The following is a 26,832-nucleotide window of genomic DNA, read 5'->3' on the forward strand; positions in this document are numbered from 1 at the left end:
ATACTGTTCTTAACATTTTCATTTGACCTGAGGAGAAAAAAATCAGTTTGACATTTGAGGAAATATTCTTTAATTGCTTCCATGTTGAGAGTCAAATGTGGAGATTAACATCACGCTCATTAGAGTTCCTGAAGTCTTGACGTTGTTGTGATGTTTCCACTAGAAGACCTGAGTCATTACGCCCGTCTCAGAAATGTTCCAGCAGATAAACCCCCCAGCAGTTAAAAACCATCAGCAGAACATTTCTGTGCAGATTCAACAAATGACAGATCATTTTACAGACACTCTTTTCCAGCTGTATTTCCATATTTAATGGATTCACAAGTATTATATTGCATCCCTTTTTTTGGAGGTGATTACTGGACAATATGTTGCAAAATAAATCTTTTACAAACTTATTTCTGCAGCTGAAGGCGTATGGACTTTCAAAGCTTCTTAAGACCGCAAACAGAGACATAATTAATGCTCATGAGAATATTGATATTTCTTAAAGGTCCATCTCCTGCTCAGCTATGACTCAAATATTGCTCACGCAGTTTATCCGCTCCTCAGACCCTTGGAGGTGAGGCAGCGATGAGACAGGAAGTGGAAGGTGTAATGCATTAAATCTGTGAGCCGGGTTACGCCCCCGTTGTCAGCTGAGGTAAGTGAGATATGAAGCTCGGTGTGCAGTGACGACTGTGACACGACGCCCCGGTGTTCAATCTGACACAGTGACAGGAAGAGAAATAGAGAGACACCTGAATGTCTGCAGGTGAAATGTGGTGATGGAGTCCAGGCAGATGGTGGCAGAGAGAGAGTGCAGCGTGAGTTAAAGAGATTTGTAGTTACTGTTCATTCACAGAGAGGAAGGGAGACACACACAACAACACGAGCACACACACACTTGAGTTGATAGATGAGGCTAACGCAGCATATGGGGAGCCATCAGCGCTGTAGGAGGACAAGGGGGCACATAGTTTGGTTTGCAGCTTTCACACATTGACAGCGGCACAGCAAGAGTTGTGAAGTACACTCAAAGCCCAGCATTCACACTATAACCACATTTTACGCCAGGGTGGAGCAATTTTCTGCATTTTTCTCACTCCCCCTTATAACCACTACGAATGTTAAAAGGTCTCAGGGCTGTTTTTTGGTGCAAAGAATTCAGATTTATTTGGATTTTCACACTTGCATATCTGCACTTGAGTTATGCATAAAATAAAACACAGCCTAGTTTGAATCTAATTACTAATTTAGGGTTTCACACTCCTGACATTTCTGGGTTTTGTACCACTTGAGATAGTTCTAATGTAGGCAGAAGTGAAGACTTGGATCTTTCATGTAGCTCGGAGGATGAGGAGGAGCAGAAGGTTTTACCGGCTGTTCAGCGTCAGGGATGAGTTCTCCATGATGGATTTAATCCCTCAGAAACAAAGGATGACTTTGATTTTTAATCCCTCTTTTGTTTTCCTCGTGCAGCGTGTCACTGTAATTTTACACTAGCTGGAGATTAAGGATGTTGGCTAAAGTTATGACCTCATCATGATGATCTTCACCGGTGACACATTTTTTTGTTTAGTTTGGCTCTACTAGTCAGGATAAACCTCCAACCATAACTTAAGGTAGAACCAAGAGGAAACCTCCGGTGTTGAAAAATTAAGCCAATGTGGAAGTGCAAAAAACCTGCAGTTCATCAAGTGTCCACTTGAGGCTGTTTTCAGAAGCCCTGACGTCACATACACACCCATTCAAAAAAGCCAAACATAATAAATGATATAACACACAGTTTAACACAATAACACAAAATCTCCTCCAGTAATTGGCTATGATTAAAAGCACTGCCTTAATAGAAAGACATAGAGGGGGGGGGGGGGGAGTAGGTAGTGATAGAGATGTGCTGTATAGGCTGAGAGCCACAGCAGCGTGACGCGGAGGTATCGATCCAAGGAGGTCAAACAGAGGGGAGAGCAGTTAGCTTGTTGTTGATTAGCATCGATAGGCTAACACAGCAGAATCCCCTTGGCTATACCTGAAAAAATTGTATTTACTGTCGATGCACCGTCAGTGTTATTGTTGTTATTGTTTTTCTCGTTAAGTAAAACAAATACAGAGATAAGGAAATGGTGCATCAGTGACTCATCTCCCTGCTTTTCACTGTGTTTGCTTTCCTTTCTCACATTCCCCATTCCCCCATTTTCCTGCTTCCTCCTCCTCCTCCTCTTTCACTCATCCCCACCTCACTCCCTCGCTTCTTTTTTCCCTCTCTCCTCTTCCTCGCTGTGCCGCGCCGCTTCTCACTTCCCCGTGGTTGTCATGCCAACTTCCCGGGAGACATGTTGTCATGGATACCGAGCGGCAGGGCAGATCAGCTGATGTCTGGTGTCGTTCAGGCATGTGTGTGCTCTCTCTCTCTCTCTCTCCTGCTTCCTCCCCCCTTTTTTTTCCCCGGTGAGGATTGTTTGTTATCCCTGAGGCGCTCGCTCTTCCTTCCCCTTTTTTTCTTTCTTCTCTCATTCCCCCATTTGTCTCTTCTCATAGGTGTGTACGTTTTTTTTTTTCTACACTCATCACCACCCACAGCTGCAGGGCCACCTTACAGAATGTATCTTTATTAAATGAGATGAATAGCGTGCATGTGCAGCTGTTGTAGAAAAAATAAATTGAACAAAAGAGTGACTGAAAATATCTCTCAAATTATGCAAAACAGCGCACAAGGATCAGGATTAGAAGGTGTTGAAGCATAAATAGTAACTCTGCTCAAATATTCATTAATCTAAAGGGCAATGGGACTATTTTTGCCCTGTAAACATGACAAAGTGGCTCAGTGGTGCCCTTGTAGCCTCACTTAGCTCATTGTATTATCATCATTTAATTTTACAGCCCCCGACCGTTTTTTGTTCTCGCTGCTTTTCCCTCTTTCTATTTTAACAGGGCTGTTGTGTTGTAGGTGTTACATAACCAAGAAGTTGTTCCCTAAAGACTGCACGGCGAGAACCTGCTGTTTCAAATTGAAGTCCACATGACAACAGAGCAGAGCGGATCAGAGCCGAGAGCAGAAGACTTAAACCTTTGTGCTGCGGTCTGATCGCTGAACAATAGTCCGGATTTTCAACAGCAGTGCTTTTACTGAAAATAGACCCGTTTAGGATCGTGGCATTTAAATATGGTAACGAGACGTGAGCAAACAGTCCTCACGGGTCAACTTGTTTCAACTTGAATTTAATATCCTACTTGAGACCTTCGTAGTGGTTTTAATAAAAAGGCTAAGCAGAGGCATGAGACGCATAAAAGACAAGTCTACAGTTGTTTGATCGTATAAAAGAAAACCAGCAAATAGTTTTGCACACAGCATTTACTTAAGGGGTCAACACATGGACAGAAAATAATAATAAAAAGAGGTGTTTATGATGCAGCCTGCACACTCACAAAAAATAACAAAAGAAAATGTAGTATGAGTATCGGATATTTTAAAAAGGACATATCATCCCCCCTTCTCCACCTTTTCAAACAGTCCCCCTGTGGTCTAAATGAAACATCTGTGCTGTGCTTTGGTCAAAATATAACATGAATCAAGCACCAGAGGAGGTTTGTCACCCTGAATAAACCAGCTCTCTCAGAACGCTCCGTTTTGGTGTGTGTGTCTCTTTAAATGTAATGACCCCCCCTGAGTTTTCCCCGTAGACATCACTCCTCTGTAGAGAGAATAAAAATGGCGGAGCCAAAAGTTTTGCTCTAGGCTGGGGGTGGAGTCCATGGGTGGAGGGGAGGGGATTTTTTTTTTACCAGAATCCCACTGTGACATCACAAGGAGAGCACATTTGAAACGAAGCATTTTCCTCTGTATTGTAAGACTTATGCAGACCACAAACAAAGGACTGGATGGGTTTATTTCACATTTTGTGGGTAGTAGACTCTCAGGTTACCAAAATATATGTTCAAAAACAAAGTGGATTGTTCATAATATGTCTCCTTTAAGATTACTTCTTTCAGTTTTCACAAATCTATATCAACTATGTGAAATATATATGAATATGTAGAGATGATGAAACGTTAGCCTTTTGCAGATATATCAGGACTCCCTAACAGATATTCCTTTGATACTGATCAAAATACTGATATTGGCCTTGGAAAGAATCTGGACTTTTGTCCTTTTAGTTAAGATTTCAACTCCTCTTTTTTTCCCTTCAATCAGTAATATTGTTTGGCTGATGAAAAAATGTCAGGAAAAGCAGAAAATCTTCACAGTTAAGGAGCTGCAACTCAGAAATATCTGGCATTTTTGCTCTACTCTAAGCAACCCTCATAAAAAGTTGCTTTTCATAAGGTTATCATTGTTTTTCTCGTCCACGCCTCAAATTAAAGAAAATTGATAGTCCAATACAGATTAAGACAAAGATTTTATGAGATCCATCTCAATCAGTGATCTCAATCAAAAAAAAACCCTGCAGGTCCCTCAGTGTGTAGAGACCTTCTGTTATCAACACATACTAGCAAAAAATAAGTCTTATTTCACGAGTTAAATGGATCATCGTCCTCGATATTTGTTGGATTTATGTGACAGACAATCACTTGAACAGATGGCCGGCCGGATAAACGCCTCTTACTGACTTCCAACTTTCTAAAACTAATTTGGTGAATCAAGTCAAAAAATTAGACAAGGAAACGAACGAGAATGTATCATTACGCAGCTCATTAGGACACTGACTGTCGTTCCAATCAATTAAGCCTTTAATATAAATGTAAATGTAATCGTCTCTCTGTAATTAACTGCGGGTGGATTGCTCGACGGAGAGGCCCCGGCTTCAGGCTTTAATTCATGGTGATTATGTGAAGTGTTTGTTTGGGAAGTCGCAGGCAACATGTTGGAGCTAAATAAGCTAGCTGGTTGTTTTAGCCGGCGGTAACAACCTGTCCTCCCCCTGATGGTGAATTAGTCTCAGCATCACAGTCTGGTGAGAGGATATTAATGCACCTGACTGCCTGCCCTGTGGCGGTTTCTTCAACAAACACAGCCTGAAAGACAAATGAAGAGAGGAAATAAACCAAAGGGAGGAGCTGACAGAAGAGGCAAAGATTTAAAGAAAGGAGAACAACAGCTTTAAGGAGGATAAAAGAGGCAGAAAATGGAGACATAATGAGCTCCTCTCCTGCTCAGATGTGTTTACAGGTGGAGATATCGAGTGTCTTCCTATTTGTGTCTGTTTTGGAGAGCTTTTAAGCCAAAACAAGCCAACCGCAACAAACTGGGATTCCCCTTTTGGCTCGGCTTCTCTCCATCGGTTTGTTGTTTGGAGGCTCTGGGTGGAAGAAAATCGATCGACTCCTTTGGGATACTGATCAATAAATCTTTACTGCTAGTGCTGATTTGAGCCTTGGGATGGAACAATCCAAAACACCAGTAGAGACTAGGTATTAGACCACTTGCTCATCTTTTTTTCAGTGCCATATTTTTTGTTTCTTTATATCTAAATGAAAAGCTCAGGTTGTCAAAGTTTTCAGTTCTTCTGTGCTTTTTGATACCATTTCTAGTAAAACGTTTGTTTTCTGCTGCAGCATCCCTGTAGCTTGTATGAAACATGGAAGTAGTCTCAGTGACATCACTTATTGGTTTCTGGGTAGGGCATTATGAAGCTGACGGTCTCAGTGGCCATTTTGGAAAAGCCCTCGATATACTGAGATTCTTTGCATTTTTAGCATTTGCCATTTTTAGCATTTTCTGATTCAATCAATCAGTCTAATTCATAACATATCTCAAGACACTTTGAGAGTAGACCTTATAGTTTTTTGTTATATTATAAACAAAGATTAATCCACAGAGAGGACAGCAGTCGGTGACATTTAGAAAAAGACTGTGACAAGAAAAAAACTGCTCGTCCACAAGTTTATCAGGCAGAGACCTCAAACAGACTCATATTTAACATCCATCTGCAGCACCGGTGTTGTGTTGTTTGTGTGTTTATTGTACAGATGGTTTACTTTCCCCACACACACATTACTGCCCTTTTTTCCACATGTTTGTGTTTCTGTGTATGCTCTCCGTGTGAACACCTTTACCTGTGTTTAATCGTGCGTCCTCTATCTCTCTGTCTCAGGTGACCGGAGTGAGCGTGTCTCCTGGGAAGGACCAGCTGGTCGTGTTCCACACCAAGGACAGCCGGGATCTGGTGGTGTGCCTGCAGGGGATGGTGCCCGCCAACGAGAGCCGAATCGGGGAGCTGGTCGGCGCCCTGCTCAGCCACTTCAAGAGGTAAGAGGAGGGAGAGAGAAAGTGATGTGTGGAGATGAATTACCTATTTATCGTCTTCGTTATTTCCACGTGTTCAAATGTCCTTAAATGCTCAGAAAGTGTAAATAACAGTCCGCTGATTGAAATGACCTGTGTCTGACACCGAGGTGAAGGCGGAGGGCAACTCAATTCTTCTCTGTGTTTGCTGTTCTGAGAAAAATCCCTTTCACTTATTGTGTGTTTTGAACACACTGGATCCCAGTGACTTTCACTTTATCTCACTCTCAGCATTATATCAGGACAAAATGTAGCCTTATATGACATGTGGCTTATGTGTCCAAACATTTGGAAAGTACATTTTAAGCTAACGTTTAGCAAACGCATTACTCATTTGGTGCAGTATTATTTTTTCCTGTAATTTTGGCTTCCCTGTGTTCATATCCATTTCCTTTTAAACCAGATAAATGAATGAATAGTCCATGAGATTGAAGCACGTTATGAGCATAGACTGTAAATATTAACGGACTAAGCCTGAGTGACCTCAGCCGTCTGTTCCTGCAGGGGGCGCTGGAGTCACATCGATAGCGGTCTCCATGTTGGAAATGCTGTCTCATCCTAACTTTCAGTCAACCTAACGACAGGCTGAGAGCTGGAGCTGAGGCGGGTTTTAAGCCTCTTAACAAAACGTTGTCAATTAGTTCAGCTATGCGCCTTATTATGAAAAACACTTATCCTTAATAAAATCAAAACAGAAGGTTGTTGCTTATATTATTACTTTAAAATTTGCATGATTGTGTTCAAAGTAGCACTTTTGCAAGGATGCTTAATTCTGTGAAAAACAAAGTCAAACAGTCGAGGTCCAGATGTGTGGTATCGACTGATGTGCCCTGTGGCAGCAGGATTAAGGGGCGTGATAGAGTGCTGAGTCACAGCTGTCCTAACTTGAACCGTTGTGTTAATTTAATCTGAGGCTAAAGCTCTCTTCAGGCCATGACACTGAGAAAGGCTACCATTCGTTTTATTACCAAAGCTCACTAAGATAAAAGACAGAGGTACTGGATACAATGTTCTCTAAAACCTGCTGACTTACTGAGCTTCACTTCTCTCTCTCCCGATTTCTCTCAAAAACTACAAAATATGAGCATAAAAGATAATCCTTTTGAATATAATAAGACGCTCAATCCTTATGCAAGCACCTAAGTGTTTTGTTTACCTCCTTTAGAAGCCAGAACATTGTCTGCAGAAGCTTGGTTTCATGGATATTGGAGGATTTTGTAACATGGAGAAGCGGCTGATTCCCAGAATCTCTCCTGAGCTTTGATCCGGTTCACATGAGGACACTTTTACAGCAGTGGCTCTGCTTGTCTTCTCTGCTTACCATCAGTAAATCCAGAACACCCACACACGTCCCGTTCCACCTGACTCTTAAGTTGTGCTCAGATCACCGTTTTCTTTTTTTCATGTGGACATTAAAATGTACCCTTTACCTAAAATGTTATTCTGTTATGTAGTGAGGTGAGGAGGTGCTGTCAGAAGCTGTTTACTGTGTTTTATCCAAATATTCAGCCCCTGTTAGTGAGTATCATTTCTCATGGTTTACTGCAGACACACATCAGCTGGAATCTCTTGAGTTGTTTTCACATCTTACAGATTTAAAAAAAATAGTTCCTGCAGAAAGTGTGTGGAAAAAAAGTGATTTTATTCACCCTTTTTCTTTCCTCTGTCCTCTGTCATGTCATGTTTGAATCCCAGGAGAGATGACTTTCATCTGAGCTTACAGCAGTAAATGCACACATACAGAAACCTGCAGAGTGCTGTAGGAATGGAGGAACATCTGTACGATATACAACACAAGGAGGCTCATGTGAAGGCTTTAAAGCATGCTGAACAAAGAATAACAACCAAACAAAAGAGTGAAAACAAAACAGGGAAGACATAATGTAGGAGACGGAGGATGAGAACAGAGTTTGTTAGTGATGTTGAAGGAAGTGAGTGGGGTGGGGTGGGGGGTGGGGGGGCAATAGAGGCAATAGAGGCAATAGAGGCAATAGAGAAGGCCCTGTCCCCCCAGGACCTATGGTTTGTCCTGCATGGGGGGACAGGAGGTTTGCATTAGCAAACCTGAGAGTGCAGGTGGGAGTGTGCCAGTGGAGGAGCTCAGGTGGGGGGGGGGGGGGGGCTTTAAAGGTGATGATGAGGAGTTTGAAGGGGATACGCTGGGGAGATAGGGGGGGGCCAGTGGAGGTTATGAAGGACGGGGGTGATGTGGTGACAAGTGCCGGAGGGAGTGTGTGAGAAGTCGAGCAGCGGCGTTCTGGATTTATTGTACTTTTAAGTCCTGCATTAGTCCTTCAGGCTCATGTTTGTAAATTGAAACAGCTTGAAGCATGGAGGGTACTCATCATCTTCTGCTTTCTTTTTCTGCACAAAGAAAAAAGTGACTGTAGTGGCTGGACCCCGTGTCCCTAATTAAACCCAGTGCACTTGATTTAGTTCATCCTATTGGATCTGTGATTAAATCCAGCTGTGCTGCTAAAAATAATGAGATGTGCCCGTTGTTGTCCTCACCCCTCGTTCTTTTTTAATTCGCTGATTTTTTTGCCCTTTGGGGCTCTAACTGATTTTTATTTAGACCTTTTGACTTTGTCTGGACTAATACGTGTGGGAAATGTGGCGTGGGTCAGAGAACAGACATGCACACTGAAGCTTCAGATTGCATTTGCACCGAACAGCAACAACTGCAGTTGCGTAACAAAGCCAATGCAGACATGTCTTAAGCTGCACTTTCTCTGTAATTACTGCAATGATCTGACAACATCATCTCTTGATGATAAACAATCTCTGAGAAGTTACATGTTGTGGGTTTTATAGAAGACTTTAAGTCATTTGATGTATCCATAGTCTTAAATCAATTAAATAGCATCATCATCAGAACGAGTCAGATACTTTATTAATTCCTGAGGAAGATTTGGATAAATTGTCGGCTTAACTCGTGCAAAAACCTCAGGGCGATCATTTGCAGAGCATCAATGAAAAGTTACTAAACCATCAAAAGTACATTTTGTAATCTCCAAAGGCATAAAACATTGCATGGCAGGCTTCCAGATAAATACAAATATGCAAGAGCCTCAACATCAACAACAACAAGGCACGGGCAGCTGATGCAATAGGATGACACACCATGGTCACCATATTGCAGAAATGCAAACCGCTCCACAAGTCTGCACCTACAGTACTGCATGGGTTACCCAAATACAATAACATGTCAACGTCCTTAAAAACATGAAGCAAACAAGATCTGCACACCAAGGAGCTCCCGTTTAAAGGCTCTATTGATAGGGGACGTTTGGAGCAAACACGCTCTTCTTCAGACTAGTCTGAGAAATAACGCTCTCATGTTTAGCATGCAAATCTTTACATGCTAAACTTTTTTAAGTTAGCATTGCATTTGTAGCTCTTGTTTACCTTGATCACCATGTTAGCTTAGCATGCTAAACATTTGCAAAGCGATTTAGCACTCATGGTGCAAAATGAATTTATTTGACATTAGCCGAATGGCCAACATCAGCCTGTGGTTCATACTGTAAATTATGCTGAAGCATAATCTGGCTAGCAGGTTAAGATAACACTACTGTTAGCTTATAAATCAATGTGTGATAAGACCCTGCACCCCTTTTTTGGCTCTAAAAAACAATAATATGGCAACTGTTCCAATGCCAAAACGACCAAAGAGCAATTCACAAACCAACTTACTGGTTGTCTACTGTGTGATGTGTAAACACCCTGAATCAATCTTGTAATAAAGCAAGATTTCCAAGTGTTAAAGTTTGACCTTTAACCTTCATGTGTTGGATCTCTCTGCTGTTGTGATCACTGTTTTGATGCATCACGTTTGTGCATCACAGTCGGCTCATTTCACTGATTGTTGAATCGACTCCTGTGACAACAGTCTGCCATATTTTTTGATTCCGTCTGTTCATGTTTGTCTCCCTTTGTTTGTACAGATGTGAATGTTGGAGGGAGGAAAAACAAAAAAAAGAGAAAACTTGCAGATGAAGCGTCTGAGACAGCTTATCTCTGTGTGCATGTGTGGAGCTTTGAGTGGAGCTTTGTGTGTGAGTGTGTGTATGCTAGGTGTGTTAGCTCCATCACTGCCACACTGTGATGGTATCTGCCTCTTTGTGGAGCTCATTTCTCCGTAGGTGTCGCGCTGTGAAAGGCCTCCGCTGGGCTGCGTGTAATGACCCTCGGTGTGCTTTGTATCCTAACTCATCCATCACTGTACAAACTCTGACAGAACAAAGGGCACACCAGCAGCAGCATGTGTGAATATGCACTTGTGTGTGTTTTCTTTTTGTCTGAGTTAACGCACCTTTGAGCATTTCAGTACTGCATTAGTGTGTGATAGACTGGCTGATACAACTGAGACCGCTTCATCACTGTCACTTTTTTAACTTGCTTATGCATGTAAAGTAGGACCTGACATTTTTTTAGACTTTCCTCTCACAGATGTTCTACACAGCAGGACATTGTTGTTGTCATTCGTGCTCTCAGAGCTCAAAATACTCTGATTGGTTCAGGTGAAGGAAGGAGGCAGCTTGGTGCTGAGTGCAGGAGGAGGAGAAGCTAGCTGGGGGGGGGGGGAGGTTTCATTGCACCCTTTTAATTTCTGCACCCTCAATTGAATGGATGCAAATAAATAAATGAGTAATCAAGGCTTTCAAATGACAACAATGACTCAGATTGTGTTCATAACATCCATGATGTGATGGTCATTACAGGTACATCATGACCCATAACATCGGTCACTGTAGCTGTGCTGCCTTTAATCTCAGATGCACCATTTGTCATTATCCTCTAGAACCGGGCCTGAGGAGAAGGAGTTTTCTGTAACTATTACCTTTGTTGATATCTCAACAAAGATCAGATCACAAATACAAAAGTAAAAAAAAAAAAAAAAACATAACACATTTACTAAGGCGACCAGGAAAGAGTATAAAGTGAGCAGCGTCACCATCACGCCCCCATTGCTTGTAACATTAATGAATGTTTAAGACTATTACCTGCTGCGTTCACACATCGGCTCACCTCGACTAAAGGATGACTCTTCACCTGGAGGCTGACAGGAAACAGTCCAAATAGAGTCGGGAAATGTTGTTGATTGCAAGGGGAAATGTTGAAAATTGTCCTCAAAGATTAATATGTAAATGGACTTGAGCTTGTGTATATTTCTATTCTAGTCTTCTGACAACTCAAAGCGCTTTTACACCGCATGTCACACCTACACATTCACACCCTGATGGTAGAGGCTGCTGTGTAAAGTGACCATCAAAAGTAATGAATCCAATTCATACACCACCGACAAAGCAGCAGGAGCAACTTCAGGTGAGGTGTTTTGCCCATGGACACATCAGACATGAGGCTGCAGGAGCTGGGGATCAAACCCTCGACCTTCCTTTTAGGAGATAACCGACTCTACCAACTGAGCCACATCCGTCCACTTGTTAAAGAACTATAAAGAAATTACAGTCTTAGTTAAAATAATCAACTTCAGCTCCGTGCCAGTTTAATATCTTCAGAAGAGAATTTAAGAAACTCAGATTATTAACCAGAAACGGATTCTCCAGCTCTCTGTGTAAACGTACAAAAGGCTCGTTTGAGACTCGCTCTCGTTTTTTATTGCATTGCACACTTTGCATAATACCGAGCAGTGGAGAGTCACTCTGCATGTGCACTGTGCTCATGTTTGTGTATCAATATTGTATAATCTTTTTGCATGCATTGTCCCCGTGCTGCGGCTCCCCGTAGACGTGGCTTTAACCTTTATCTCTCCTTCAACATGCTGCACAGTGCACAATACGCACAAAAAGGCAGGGAGCAGTGAGAGGGGCAGCTTACAGCAGCAACAAAGCATCACTTTATCCTGCTCTAAGTGACAGCGAGGCCGAAGCAGAGCGACAGCACCACTGGGAATAAACCCTCGTCCTGTCAGAGCTGTGTCTGGATGCTTGAGTTCGTATGAGGAGCGATTTGTTTTTGACAGTTGTTCAAATCTGCTTGGCATTAATCTCCTTTTTTTTCATGTTATTATGATTTCTTTTTTGCAGAGAACTGAAGTGGGGTTTTTTTTTATTTTGAGGTAATGTCAAGCCTGGCGTATTTCCGATTTTTCTTTTTCAAGCATAAATACAAAGTAGCTTCAAATTCTAGTGATTCAGAGTTTTTTTTTTTTAAATGCATACAGAAGAAGATAACCCGCTTATCAGCCATGACGCACCAGTTGTCTGGAGAAATTCAGAAATACCTCGTTCTTATTTTGCATAAAAAAAGGAAGGGGGGGGATTAGATTCCCATGCCTTCAGCCTCCCTCCCTCCCTCCCTTTCTCCCTCCATCCTTCCCGTTCCCCTCTTCCTCTTTCATGCTTCCTATTTTTGACTACATCCCTTTCTATGCTGTTCTCAGTCGCACTTGAACCCCTCATTTCCCCCCTCCTCTTCCTCTTCTCTCTCTACCTCTCCCCAAATCTTTCCCTATTTTCCCCCCTCCCGGCTCCCCCCTCCTTCATTTCAGGAGAGGAGGCAATGAAATATTTAAGGCTGCTGCTGCTGCTGAGGCCTATATTTAGATGAGACAGAGCCACCCCCCTTTTCTCTCCGTGTGTGTGTGTATGTATGAGTGTGTGTGTGTGTGTGTGTGTGTCGGTGTGTGTTGACATGCGGCCCACGCAGCAGCGACTGCAGCACTCCCACCGTCCGCTGCCAGGATAGCAGAGCAGACACTCTGTCACACACAAACTGTAAAATCAATGAGACATGGATGCCAGCCAGAGAAAACCCTGACTATATGTTCCTCCATACGCTCGTCTATTGATCACTGTTGTAAGATAATGTGAGCCCATTTTAAAAAAGCTTCTATCAGAGACGAGAAGAGAGGGTTAGTCTCTAATGTGGACAGATTGAATTTGTTCTGTTGTTAATATTTCAACAAGAAGTCTCCCACTATTTCTATATGTGCATCAAAAGTGCACCAATATCCTCTTTACTGGCAAAATGATTCAAACTTTTTTTAACCAGGAAAAAACTTGTTGAGATTAAAAGAGCGTCCTGGCTGCAGTCGATAAACAGCCATAAATTCATACAAACAAAATAAAAGAAACATGATTCTAATCCTTTAAAAACACGTAAAATAACACATTTAAAGACACAGAACAGATAAATCAAGAAAACAATCTATAGGTAGACGTGTCACATCATTTCAGATAATCTTAAAACAATCTCTCACTCTCTCTCTCTATCACTCTCTATCACTCTCTCTCTCTCTCTCTCTCTATCTCTCCCTCTCTCTCTCTCTATCTCTCCCTCTCTCTCTCTCTCACTCTCTCTATCTCTCCCTCTCTCTCTCACTCTCCCTCTCTCTCTCTCCCTTTCTCTCTCTATCTCTCTCTCCCTCTCTCCCTCTCTCTCTCCCTCTTTCTCTTTCTCTCCCACTCTCTCTCCCTCTCTCTCTCTCTCTATCTCTCTCTCCCACTCTCTCCCTCTCTCTCTCTCTCACTAGCTCTCTTTTTCTCTCTCTCCCTCTCTCTCTCACTCTCTCTTTTTCTCTCTCTCTCTCTCTCTCTCTCACTCTCTCTGTCTCCATCTCACTCTCTCTCTCTTTTTCTCTCTCTCCCTCTCTCTCTCCCTCTCTCTCTTTTTCTCTCTCTCCCTCTCTCTCTCCCTCTCTCTCTTTTTTCTCTCTCCCTCTCTTCCTCTCTCTCTCTTTCTCTCACCCTCTCTCTCTCACCCCCCTTTTTCTCTCTCTCCCTCTCTCTCTCTCACTCTCTCTTTTTATCTCTCTTTCTCTCCCTCTCTCTCTCTCACTCTCTTTTTCTCTCTCTTTTTCTCTCTCTCTCTCTTTCTCTCTCTCTCTCGCTCTCTAAAATAAAGGCATAAAAAGGCCAAAAACAAACCTTTAAAAAAGGCATCCAATGAGTGCAGCTCGATAAAATGCGGCTCTTTTTGTAATTTGTTCCTCCCAAAGTAAGCAGCAAACGGTAACACTATTTTCCTCAGTTCAGTTCTGACCTTCAGAACGAACACAAAGAAGAGTTACTGGGACCAAAGATTGTACGTCCTTGTCCTTCTTTTGACTGAAGACGGCTAGAAGGTACGCTGGGAACAGACCTAAAATCAGAAGAGTACGCTTACGCTGTAAGAGATAATATGTGAATAAAAGCAATTTCTAAGTTAGACTCTAAAGACGAAATGAAAAAGTCTCCTTGATGCTAAATCTGTGTTTTTATTGGACTTTTTTGTATTGGATCCTCACTCTGCTTTACAGCATCTCTGGTGGTTTATGTGTCAGTCAGCTCTGTATCACACCCTTCTGCTCTGTTTCACACATTTCCCTCTGAGATCTGAAAGCAAAAAATAGTTGAGCGTTGAATTATTCATCTGCATCCTGTATTCTCACAGGTGGTAAAACTGCACTGCTGTACGTCTTTATTTAGCCCGCAGTAATGTAACACAACTTCACGCTCGTACAGAAATGTTCTGTTGACTTTTGAGCAAGCAGAGGACGATGTTCTGACGGGTTTATATGGGTTTAGAAAATGTGAAAAAATTGTCTTTTACAGCTGCTTGGTATGTAATCCTTCTCCTTCTTTCTCAGTTTTTCTTGCAGACCTCGCCTTATAACAAAGTTGTCTCCTGACCGACACTTGTAATCTCACATAATCTCACTGTGGTCAAAGTGTCCGTGTTGTGTAAGCAGCTGGAATTGGATTCTTGTTTCTGTAGCAACAGCTTCGTTTGGCTCCAGTGACTGTTAGCACCGCTGTCAGTGTCCACAGTGACTAATGAAAACTCCTGTGCAGGAGATGGAGTGTGTGTGCGTGTGTGTTTGTGTGCACACGTGTGTTTATGTGGATGGGTGACAGGAGTCATCGACACGATTTCATTAACCCGAGGCCGCCGTCCTCTGCGTGCATCAAATAGATTCATGGCTCCTGAGGTTAAATGATGAATTGATTAGTCGATGGAGAGAAGATTTATAGAGACACGTTCATGATAGGGGACAGGTGGGACTGCAATGCAGGACTTCCAGAAAACACACTCTGACTTACCTTTTTGTTTTCACTAGATAAAAATATTTATAATAAACAATGTTCTGATGTTTCATCGCATCTCATTACAGGGAGCTTCAAATTTAAGATGAGAATTAGAATCAATCAGGTAATTTTACCCAATATCAAAGAACCTTTAAATATGAAAAGTCATACCTGCTTTTTTTTTTTTTTTTTTTGTACAAAGTTTACCAAAATATCTTTGGGTTAAAAAAAAGTCTGGATTTGGAGAAGTTGTTGAGTTATTAATTGTGCAAAAATGCCAAACATACAAGTCAAGATGAGTCTATTTAAACACATTTAAAAACAACTCACGATGACCAAAGTGCAACGCAACTACAACACAATGAAAGACTAAGAGTAAGCATATACACTGACATATATAAACACTCAGAATCACAAAAGAATGAGCGGATAATTTATATAAATAAGAGTCGAGCGTCACCGTTCATTCCACTTTGCTGGTTTACACACTAAAATATTCGCTATTTTTCTTTCTTTTCTTTTCTTGACAGTTTTGATCAATTATCGTTGTATTTTTGATCACGCAAAAGTAGAAAGTTGGGCTCTGTGAGGTTGTACTATAGAGGCACATTGGTTCATTAAGCTTAATGCTAGTGTTGTAGTAGTATAAAATTGGTCTCAAGAACACTTTTTGAATGTCTCTGCCTCGTCTCAGAATCGAAAGCATTTTTACTCGGTCTTGTCTGAGACTGGGCGGAGCACCCCTGAAAGGCGATCCCTAAATGTCTTGGTCTTGTCTCGGTCTCGGGTATGTCTTGGTCTTGGTTAGTATGGTATTGACTACAACACTACTAAATGCTAACATTAGCATGCTATCGTGCACCATGAGTCAATGCTATCATCTTAAATGTGTTTTATGTTTTTATAAGAATCTTCCTTTAGACTCTCCATGAAGTGTAACGTTTGTGCTAACTCTTGCATATTTGCATTGACGTGTACTTCTGATAGGTTGATTAATGTGCAATGACCTAATTCCATAAATTAGTAAATATTAAGTAGGTGTAATTAAAGAGAATTCTACAATGCTAACGTGAGCTAAGCAGCACTTAGAACAGCTCAGACTTATTGAAGGATCATCAGGTTTGCAGGTGTTAGGCTGTAAACTAAAGTTGTTACATTTCATCCTAAAGGTGGGATGAACATGTGTGCACATTTTCACTTCAATCCATGAAATATTTGCTGAGATATTTCACTTTTATTTCAGAGTTTCAACCTTTAGCATTCCAGTCACAACTCTTCTGAGGGTTTCAGACACTCCGCTTTTTTAAGAGATAATTACATGTGGAGATATTTAATCGTTTGTTGATTTGACGCTTGATGATTTATTCTGATGCCTGAGGCCTAAAGTGAAGAAGAGGGTATCCTTCTCAGTTTCCCTCCCTCTCTCCCCCCCACTCTAAGCTGCCCAGATCTGTCTCTGTGACAGATGTTTATAGATTAACCCCCGAGTATCACTCCTCCAGCACAGCTTCACCCATTCATATTTCCTCTGCCGTACTCTCCTCTAACCTCCAACACCACCCTTTGTCCTTCTCTGTCTACCTCCCACTCACTCTCATACTTCATCTCCCTCTCACCCCCCCCCTCCTCCTCATCCTCACCCTGCACATAAACCCCACCCTCCCCTACAGTATGAGTCAGCACCAGCATGCAGTACACAGCGCTGCATTGATCGGTTGGGGGTGATGTGGTCATATTCTGTTTCTGCCCCCTGAAGACGTGAACGTTTAGCCCGCTCCTGTCTGATTCTGACTCTGCAGAGGGGATTTGGGGGATTGTTAGCCAGACTGCTGGGAGGGGAAAGTGGATTTATATCAGAGGAGGAAACACAGAAAGTGTTAGTGAGAGTGGGACAGGAATAGTGAGCAGAGAGGGAGGTGAGACAGAGGGGGAAGAAAGAGACTGCAGACCATGCAAAATGAGAGGATGTAGAGGATGTTATGTATGAGAGAGAGAGAAAGAAGCAAACTCGTATCGATCTGCTCGAGTCCGATCTGATTCACTCGTGGTTCAGGTAACCTTTTCTGCAGCAGTGAGCCTGTTGTCATCAGACATCGCTGCAGACACGTCGGCGTCATTGTGCTCTCTTTATGATTTTTTTCCCGTCAGATTACTCAGACTAAGAAAGATATTTTAGTCACATTGTTCATGCCTGGCTTTATCTTCTTCCTCCTTTTAATGTTGAAACAAAAACAAAAAACACTTTAAAGGACCAAACCGGTGTTTTTACAGATTTTTGCTTCTAAACTGCAAATCTTTTAATGTGCTGCAAGATCACTCAACGATGGAGTCAGAGCATCTCCATGCTCAAGAGAAATAAACACCAACAGCTACAGTGGTGGAAAAGAGAAGCCAGCCAAATGATTCATATCTCTTCAGTCCGCTGATGCAGAGTTCTGATCCCAAAACCAGTGCGCTCTCTGTCCCCAAATTCAAAATCTGCTTACGTAACTGCTCGGACTTAATTGGAATTATTTTTATATAAAGTTACATAAGGCCAGTGATTGTTATGATAAACAACTGAGGGTGCATCCCACTGCAGCTGAAGGGAAAAGGAAACATGATGTAAACACGGCTCTGACAACAACACAGCCGGCAGGACTCGAGTTTCTCACTCACTGTAGACAGAAAATGTGATGAACATGCTCTCCTCTCCTCTCCTCTCCTCTCTTCTCCTCTCCTCTCTTGTCTCCTCTCCCCTCGTCTCTCCTCTCACTCTCTCCTCTCCTCTCCTCTCTTCTCCTCTCCTCTCCTCTCTTCTCCTCTCCTCTCTCCTCCCCTCTCTTCTTCTCTCTTCTCTTCTCTTCCACTGAAAAGTAGGGTCACTTCTGCTCTCAGAGAGAATACATACAACTTGTTATAAAGGCATAAAAAAACGGTGTACTTGGACTTTTTTTATTAAAAATAACCATTTGTGATTCATTTCTGTGTCCACAGAAGTTGTCTGGTTGACCTAATAGCTCGCCAAATCAACACAAAGATTCAAAGAGGTTCATTCAGGAGGGTGTTGGTGAAATTAGATTTCCAGTTCTCGGTTAAAAGGAAAGCATTCAAATAGAATACAAAACCACCATCATAAAAACTGAATATATAACGCTGACTTTAAAAAACGATTATCTCTCTCAGTGATTTATTAAACAAAGGACATCCCTTCATGACTGCTCTCTTTGTGTGAGAGTCGTATCTGCTGCTGAGTGTTGTTCCTGCAGAATATCTGAGGACAAAACTGTTGTCAAATAAATGTGCCAAAGTGCACTCTGTGTTATATCTGGAGATGGCACTAACATCATTTATTAGAGAGAGATAAAAGGAGGAAGAGAGGGAGGGAGGGTGGCACAGACAGAGAGACAAAGAGACAGAGAGAGGCTGCCTTTGTCTTCCTCCTCAAGGTCACCCCTTTCTGCTGAATCAAATATTTCAGACTGATAGAAGTGGGCTCCTCTCTTCTCCTCTTTCCCTCCATCCCTCCTTCTCTATTTCCTCTTTCTCCATTAATCACTGCTCCCCCCACCCCCACCACCAACCTCTATCACCCCCTACCTGCTCCTGCTGCTCCTCCCCCTCCTCCCCTCTTGTTTTTCACTTCACATTCCACTTCTCCTCCTCCTAACTCTCTCTCTCTCTCTCGCTCTCTCTCCCTCCTTTCTGGGGCGCTGCGGATGCAGTTCCCATGGCAACCGTTGGATCCACGTTTGTGTGATACGGTATATGCGATCCATTAATAACCCTGCTGGCTGGAGATAATAACAGCACATCTCATCCCAGACTGCAGACAGGGGAACACAGAGACAGAGTGGAAACCAAAACAGTGAAGAAGAAGAAGGGGAGTGTCAGAGGGACATGAAGGTTAGAGAGGAGGAAAGATGGAGTACAATCAAAAGGAGGGAGAGCAGAAAAGTAGGGCAGAATATCAACCCTCTTTGCTTTTTTGATACTTACTGGAATGGGTTTTGTAGCATCAAAACCTTAAATGTTAGGATGTTTTAGCGGCTAGTTTATCTGTCGATTACACACAGATTTAAATTCAGACTAGTCGACTGTCTCAGGGTCAGACACCTGTCAGAAAACAGCTAAACATGGGATCGCAGCATCCACCAGTGGTGCAAAGTGTGGCTAACACTGGAGAGCAGTGTTAGCACCACCAGCTGTCGGTTCTCCTTGCAGGTTAACGTCCACATGACTGTGCTGGATGTAGTTCATCATTTCAATTCTTTTACTCCGGTCTTGTGGTTAGATGTCAGTCTAGCCTGTGACTTTAGGATGAGGACTGTATCTTAATCTTCTCCATCAAAATACTAACAAACTGCTCTGAGCTAGAAGAGGACATCCATCCACTGTGCAGGTTTACATCCAGGTAGTAGAGCCGGAAGAGCAGGCACAGTAACCAGAGCTACAACCCAGCTAGAGGGGGCAGCTTATGACGAAAAAAAACAACTCCTGCATCTTGTTTTGACCGCCACCTTCAGGCCAAAAAGTTTCACTGTTCACATAAAACTGATCAGAGCCTGAAAAAAAGTAGTTTAATCGCTGCAGTTCACAACGCCGACCGTCTTTGACGAGTCCCGACGGTCGGCTCGTTGTGTACCTACCGTTAGACACATCAGTTAACCGGCATTGCAGGCCTGAATTCATAAAAATATGAACAACGCGTTTGAATGACTCGAGATTCTGGTGCCGACTCGTGAGGGTGATGATGTCAAATCGTTTAGTCGGCTACTCACACACATCCCTAGTTCAAAGTGATGCGTAAAAAAAAGAATAATGTGGTGTCACAAATCAGATTTGTTTTGACATTACAATAAAACATGTCATTAACTTTCATGTAAAACTTGTGTGGCAATCTGGAGGTCAATCAAGGTCAATCTATCTGCATGATCGTTATAACTTCCTATTTGCAAATCCAGATAGCATGCACGTTCCCAAATTCTGTCACACACATACAGGAGAGCCATGCACACACACACACACACACACACACACACACACACACACACACACAGGCCTGGCCCGTCGCCATCCATCACTCCACCCAGCCAGCTCCTCCTCCCCCGGGCTGCAGCACGGTGCCAAAGAGACGAGCAGGACTCCCCTCTGGTCCACATAACAATGACTATGTGTGTGTGTGTGTGTGTGTGTGTGTGTGTGTGCGTGCGTGCGTGCGTGCGTGCGTGCGTGCGTGCGTGCGTGCGTGCGTGCGTGCGTGCGTGCGTGCGTGCGTGCGTGCGTGTGTGAGCTGCCTATGGAAGTACACACTTACAAGTACAATATTAAAATGTGTGAAAATTGCACAATATGTGTCAGGGGTTGTGTTTGAATGTAAAGAAAAGTGTGTGGATGTGCTGAGTGACTCTCTCTGACCTACTTTCACTTTGCAACCCGCATCGAATCTCTGCCAAACAACGTCCTCTTTTCTTTATCTCACACACAAGGACAGACACACCTGGAAAACGAGTTACCGGGCTCCTAATCTTACTATATATATCATGTGGTGTTTTTGTTATGTAGCATGCTGTGATGAGGTTCAGGACTCAGCCTGCGGACTAAGGATGTCAAAGAGTTGTCATATTTCTACCCAAAAGCTGCCAGAGAAGAGAGAGAGAAGAGTTTAAACTGCAGAAACACATCACACTGTCAATCTAGTTCTTCAATTAAGACAGTGTGAGAATTAAGAGTGTGCTTCAAACTTTTTGGGAACTAAAAACAAGGAATTACCTGATATTGGGTGCCAAGAACTTGTATTTTTGTTGCCGTACCAAAAACCCTAACCCTAAAAAATCTGTTATTTTGACAACTTTACATCTGACCAACTCACAGCTGTGCTGATACAATACATCACTCACTCTTACGTGATATTTCTTAAGTCACTGGACAGCTCATATGAACGTTGGTACAGACTTTATGTACTGTAGTCGACCAAACATCAAGTCTGAAATACTTTTGCAAATCTTGAGACACAAATTTACTTTTTTAGAAAACAAATTTACAAGATGTGAAACACTTCCTCGAGCGCTGAGATAAAGCGCCGCGGGAAGGGAATGCAGAAAATGCTGGAAGTCGATCGAAAAACGTTTCAGGTGTTGCTCCTACAACTCCACCACAAACAAAGACCTTCTCACTTTCTAGCCACCTGTGCAACACACCCACATTAATTACTCTACTCCAACCGTAGCACAAAATACCTGCCCAAAATATGCCCCGGAAAGTCAAGGGTTTTGATCCCCAGCTCCTGCAGCTACATCTCCTTTGTGTCCTTGGGCAAGACACTTCACCCCGAGTTGCTCCCACTGCTTTGTCAGCAACATATGAATGGGATGAGTTACTTCTGATGGACTCTTTAATCAGCAGCCTGTGTGAATGTGTAGGTGAGACCTGAGGTCTTAAAGCGCTTTGAGTAGTTAGAAGACTAGAAAATAAATATACAAGCTCAAATAAATCCATTGTTCAACATAAAAGCAATACACCTTCCCATTTCACACCTTCCCGTGAATTAAAATTTATTTCTAATGATCCAAACTATATGCTTGATCAGCACCTTCTAAAATCAGATTTCTATCACTAAATGAACGGTGATTAAAATGGCTTCTACAGGCATCATGTCTGCAGAGCGACATGATGCCTCATCATCCAATAAAGCAGCAGATAGATCTGTGATATCATCTCTCTCAGCCGACTGTTGTAGAGATCATCACAGTCTCCTACATTCCTGTAATGCGTGATATTTCCGGATACACGGGAACAGACATGCTGGCTGGTAATTAGCAGTGAACCTTTGACACATGTAGCACTCTGGGACAGATTTATTAAACCTCATTTCAAAATTCATTCTAACAGGAGGAGATAAAAAAAAGAAAAAGGAGGGGTCGTGGATTTACTCGAGTTCACCCTCGTCCTTTTGAGGATCACATTTGTGTGGAAAATCCTCCCGCCTCTGAAGTTTAATTGCAGCCTTGGCGTTATTATCGTGATTATTCAGCAGGCCGTGACTCCATTAACGAGCGTTTCTCATTCAGGATTTGTATGATTTTTTTATTTATTTGGTTTCTTTTTGAGCTCCTTGATTTGGAGATAAACTCAAATTCTGATTGCAGACTTTTATAAATCTGGCACGCTTTTAAACAAAGTCCAAGTTGTTGATTGCATAATTAGTTTCTGTGTCAGAGAATCAAACAGGCTGTAGATTGGATGAATGAAAATGTGCTGCATGCTTTCATGCAATTAATCAGACTCTTGTTGCTTTCCTAACAAATACTTGAAGTATTTTGTTTTGATTTAATTTCGACTTTATTTTGCATAAATGGTTACGAGCATGGACGGTTAATAACCATGTATTTGACATTAATATTTCCATCCATCCATTATCTTTACAACATTTCCTGTTTAGGGTCGCGGGGAGGCTGGAGCCGATCTCAGCTGTCATTGGGTGAGAGGCGGGGTTACACCCTGGACTTTCGGCCAGTCAAGAGACACTTAAGTTGCCAATTAATGACATGTCTTTGGACTGTGGGAGGAAGCTGGAGTACCCATGCATGCACAGGGAGAACATGCAAACTCCATAAAGAAATGGATTCAAATTAGGAAGCTCATTGCTGTGAGGCACCGTGCAGCTCACATGAATATGTAAAAGGAACAATTACACTCAGATATGCATCAGGTGGAGGGAGAATCAGGGAGAGAGAGAGGAGAGGGCTGCATGTAACAAACACTCCAGAACATCATCATTAGCATGAGGAGTCAAACATCTGCAAATTATATAATTTAGTAGCACCCATTTTTAATGACTGTTGTTCCTCAGGCTGCTGTGTCTGTGAATCTCAGGCAAAAATAGGCTCCTGTCCAAATCAAACGAGCTGCCAGAGGAGGCAAATATGTGTTCTGCTTTGGTGCAAAAGCTGCTGCTTTGTACAAACACCCAGCCCCCCCTGTGAGTATGAGAAGCAAATATTTTATTGTAAATCATTTTTAACACAAATTACTTTCATCCTATAACATAAGAGTCATAAATTCCCCCGGATGGGATTATTGTTCCTAAAAAAATACATAGAAGTGTTGTAGTCGAGTCAAAAGGCAACCGAGACCAAGACATACCCGAGACCCGAGTGCTCCGAGACATTTAGGGATCGAGACCGAGTCAAGACATGTCAAGGCAAGACCGAAACAAGACCCAGACCAATAAATATCCCTGAAAGATCCTCATCTTGTGTGCAGCAGGGACGTCACTCACTGAGATCAGAACACCAGGAAGGTTGCAGACGTAACCGGGGGATAAAAATCAAACTTCGATTGAAGTTATTGTTTCTTTTAGAAAGGTGTGTTTTCCTTCTAATCAAAGTGAATTAGAAAATGTGGAAAAAATAGCCTATCAGTGGTGGTCTTGATTGGTTTTGATTTAAAATCTGGAGTCCGCCAAGTCTGAAGACCTTTTGATTCCGAGACGAGACTGAGACCTTCAAAAAGTGGTCTCAAGACCAAAACCGGTCATGAGACCCAAACCGATTTCGAGTACTACAACACTAATACATATTATTCAAAGCTTTATATATATATATATATGTGCATGATGGTTTGAGCTGCATGAATCTGCTGCATGGCCGCTCAGTGCTTCATGAAACCTCTTCACAAATACCAGCAGGTATAAGATTACACCTTTTTTTATCATTGAACATCATAAATGCTGAATGTGCATGCTATGTAAGCTGCTTTTTTTAGCTCCACTTAAACCTCCTTATGTGGTATGATCTATCTATACATAGTTCCTAAAACGGTTTGCATATATTGCACGTGTGAGCTATATTTAATCTGCCTCTCAGTCCATTTACCCTCCCAGTATCTGCCTCTGCAGTCCCATAGGTGCATGTGCACGTATACATAACGTATGGAGACCAGCGCCCTGTCACTCTGGATGAAAGCTTCAGTCAAGTGCTGCACACTTTACATGATACAGAAGGAGCTGAGTATTTTATAGTCTCCGTCTCCTCAGTGACCTCCACATTTTACCCCCACCCCCAAACACACACATGTTCCACCCAGCAACAGCACCACACCATCTCCTACTGTCAGGCCAATTATGATTAGCCTCAGCACACACTCCCTCCCTGGCCTCCTACAACTCCTCTTCTCCTTTCCTTTTCCCTCCCTCCCTCCCTCCCTTGATCTGCTTTTCTGTCCCTGTGTCCTTTCTTCATTTCCAGCCTGACATTAATCTCCACACCTGACATCTTTTCATCAAGCCTTTTCTCCTCCATCCTTGCTCCCTCCAGCCTTTCATCTTTACTTTAATCTCCTTCACATCAGTCAATTATTACACCTCCATCCATTCATCCCTCCTTCCTTTTTTTTTCCCCCTGCAGTATTTCCTTCAATTGCATCTCTTAATTTCTCCTTCTTTTTATTTTTACCTTTCTTATTTCATGTCCAGCTTTAAAGAAAATTAAGTCTCCTTCCTCAAAAGAACACTTCTTTGATCTGAGAAATAGTCAAAGATTTTACGTCTGAAAGGAACAAAGGAATTCAGAAAACATCACAGATTAAATGTGAACGGGCAGTTTAGGTTTTTAAAAGCCTAAAAGACGTGTATCAATGCCTTCTCTTTGTCTCGTGCACAGAAGATAAAATGTCTTTATTTATTGCACAAAGCCGCTGAAGAATGTTCTGCATGTTCTGGGTACAAAAACAGACTCTTCAAATCATAACATGACCAAACAAGCTTATCTTTCACAGAATCCATTCACATGAAACTTTTGATATTTACAAGGACTCTGTACTCAGAGACTAAGCGATGAGAGTAGAAATAATGGAGACTGTATTAAAAAGGATTAGAATAGGTTTCTGTATTTAGTCTAGTATTGGAGAAAATTCTATTTTCAAGGTCGCAGTGCTAAATGTGTGTTGTTGTTTTTACATCTGGATAGTTTTTTTAAAGTGAGAATGTTTTTTTGAAATTTACAACAAAGACTAAAAAGATCAATCAATCAAAGCTTCTATACATTTCATCACGTCATTTTGCTAATTTTAAGGCACTATTGCTTTGGCTTCATTTTTAAATCCAATTTTTTTTTTTACAGTGCATGCTTCAGACAATGAACCCTAGAAAAGAAATCCCAAATCCAGAGAAATTTACAAAAATGTGATGTTGAAATGTCCAAAAAAAACAACAGTTGCTTCAATTACTGTTTATGGCCATAGGTGGCGCCAGTGAGGACAGGCGTTTTTTTAAATAAGAAGAAATGTAGTAAAAAATGATTAAAACTTTAAGAAAAAGAAACAGAATGGATAAAATATTCCTTGCAAATAAAGCACTGAAACAAGTATGAACCCTAACACTCAAAGACAGAAATATTAACATCTAGAAAGTCCACTCAACAGTAAAAAAATAAAAAAAAGTAGTATAATTACCGGTAAATAAAGTAAATCTAATCTATACAACTTAAACATCTCTTAAATGTTCACACACTCCGAGGTAGAGGTGTCAACGTGTTCAGAGATGCTGCATGGTAAGGGTCTGGTATCTCCCTGAAGATGAATTTTGTCGGCAGATGAGAACAGATGAACCTTTGATTGACGTATTGATCGACTTTAATGAACAGAATTGGAGGCGTAGCCACTTGAGAAGTGAGCAGTCTCCCTTCGGTAATGAGCAACTAATTGAGGCTGCCTGTTTGTCTTTGCTGGTGTGACTCACTGGGAGGCGGCTTATTGATCCTCCTCATGTGTTTTTTTTAAGATTCATTCAGCCCTCAGAAGCTGCAGGAAGGATGAGGATGCAGCTGATTGGTGACTAAGATCCAGCTCACTGGTTTTCAGAGTACAGAGAGCACACAACAATGAGCGCTGAGTTGACCTCCTGCACAGAGACACTTGCTTGTTTAACCCCCCCTGCCGTGCGGCCATTATGGCTCAGCAGTGTGAGATTGCCTCCTCCATCTGTAGAGTAACAACACTTCCCCCCCAGAGACCGTCGAGGCCCTTTCCTAGAACATTTCATCTCCCACTGATCTTTTAACCAGGGAGAGGTGGAGGTGCCCTTTTGTTTAACCAGAGCATTTGTGAATGCCGAGGAGCAGCTTGCACGAGGAGACGTTATTGATAGCCGTCATTCACCCGACGTCCTCTGGGAATCAGGAGAATTCACCTCCAGATGCTCTGTGCACGACCTACCAGTGGTCCACCCACATGTCGTCACCCTTCTGTTCTCCTCAGAGGTCTTACAAGGAGTTAAGGGCTTTGGGACAGTGTCGGGCCGCAGGGCGATTTTTGACAGTTTTTGCAGAAGTGACCACGCTTTGTTTAGGGACAGTTGTGGCTCAGTTGGTAGAGTCGGTCGCCTCTTAACCAGAAGGTTGGGTGCCCGATCCCCAGCTCCTGCAGCCACATGAACAATGTGTCCTTGGGCAAGACACTCAACCCTGAATTGCTCCTGCTGCTTCTGCGGCGTCGTATGAGAGTGTTTGAATGGGATTAGTTAAAGTTTGAATGTGTAGGTGTGACCTGCGGTGAAAA

The 26,832-nt window shown here is 42.3% G+C and overlaps 1 protein-coding gene across 1 annotated transcript in view; it reads left to right on the forward strand.

Annotated features, from left to right (window-relative positions):
* The window catches only part of myo1d (myosin 1D), a 116,856-nt gene that overhangs the window by 72,919 nt on the left and 17,105 nt on the right, over window positions 1-26,832 (forward strand). Inside the window, exon 21 of the mRNA XM_065949393.1 lies at window positions 6,075-6,229. Within this exon, the coding sequence (XP_065805465.1) occupies window positions 6,075-6,229 (155 nt within the window). The remainder of the gene's footprint in view (window positions 1-6,074; window positions 6,230-26,832) is intronic.

Source organism: Labrus bergylta, chromosome 21 (genome assembly GCF_963930695.1).
Source record: "Labrus bergylta chromosome 21, fLabBer1.1, whole genome shotgun sequence".
Lineage (NCBI taxonomy): Eukaryota > Metazoa > Chordata > Actinopteri > Labriformes > Labridae > Labrus > Labrus bergylta.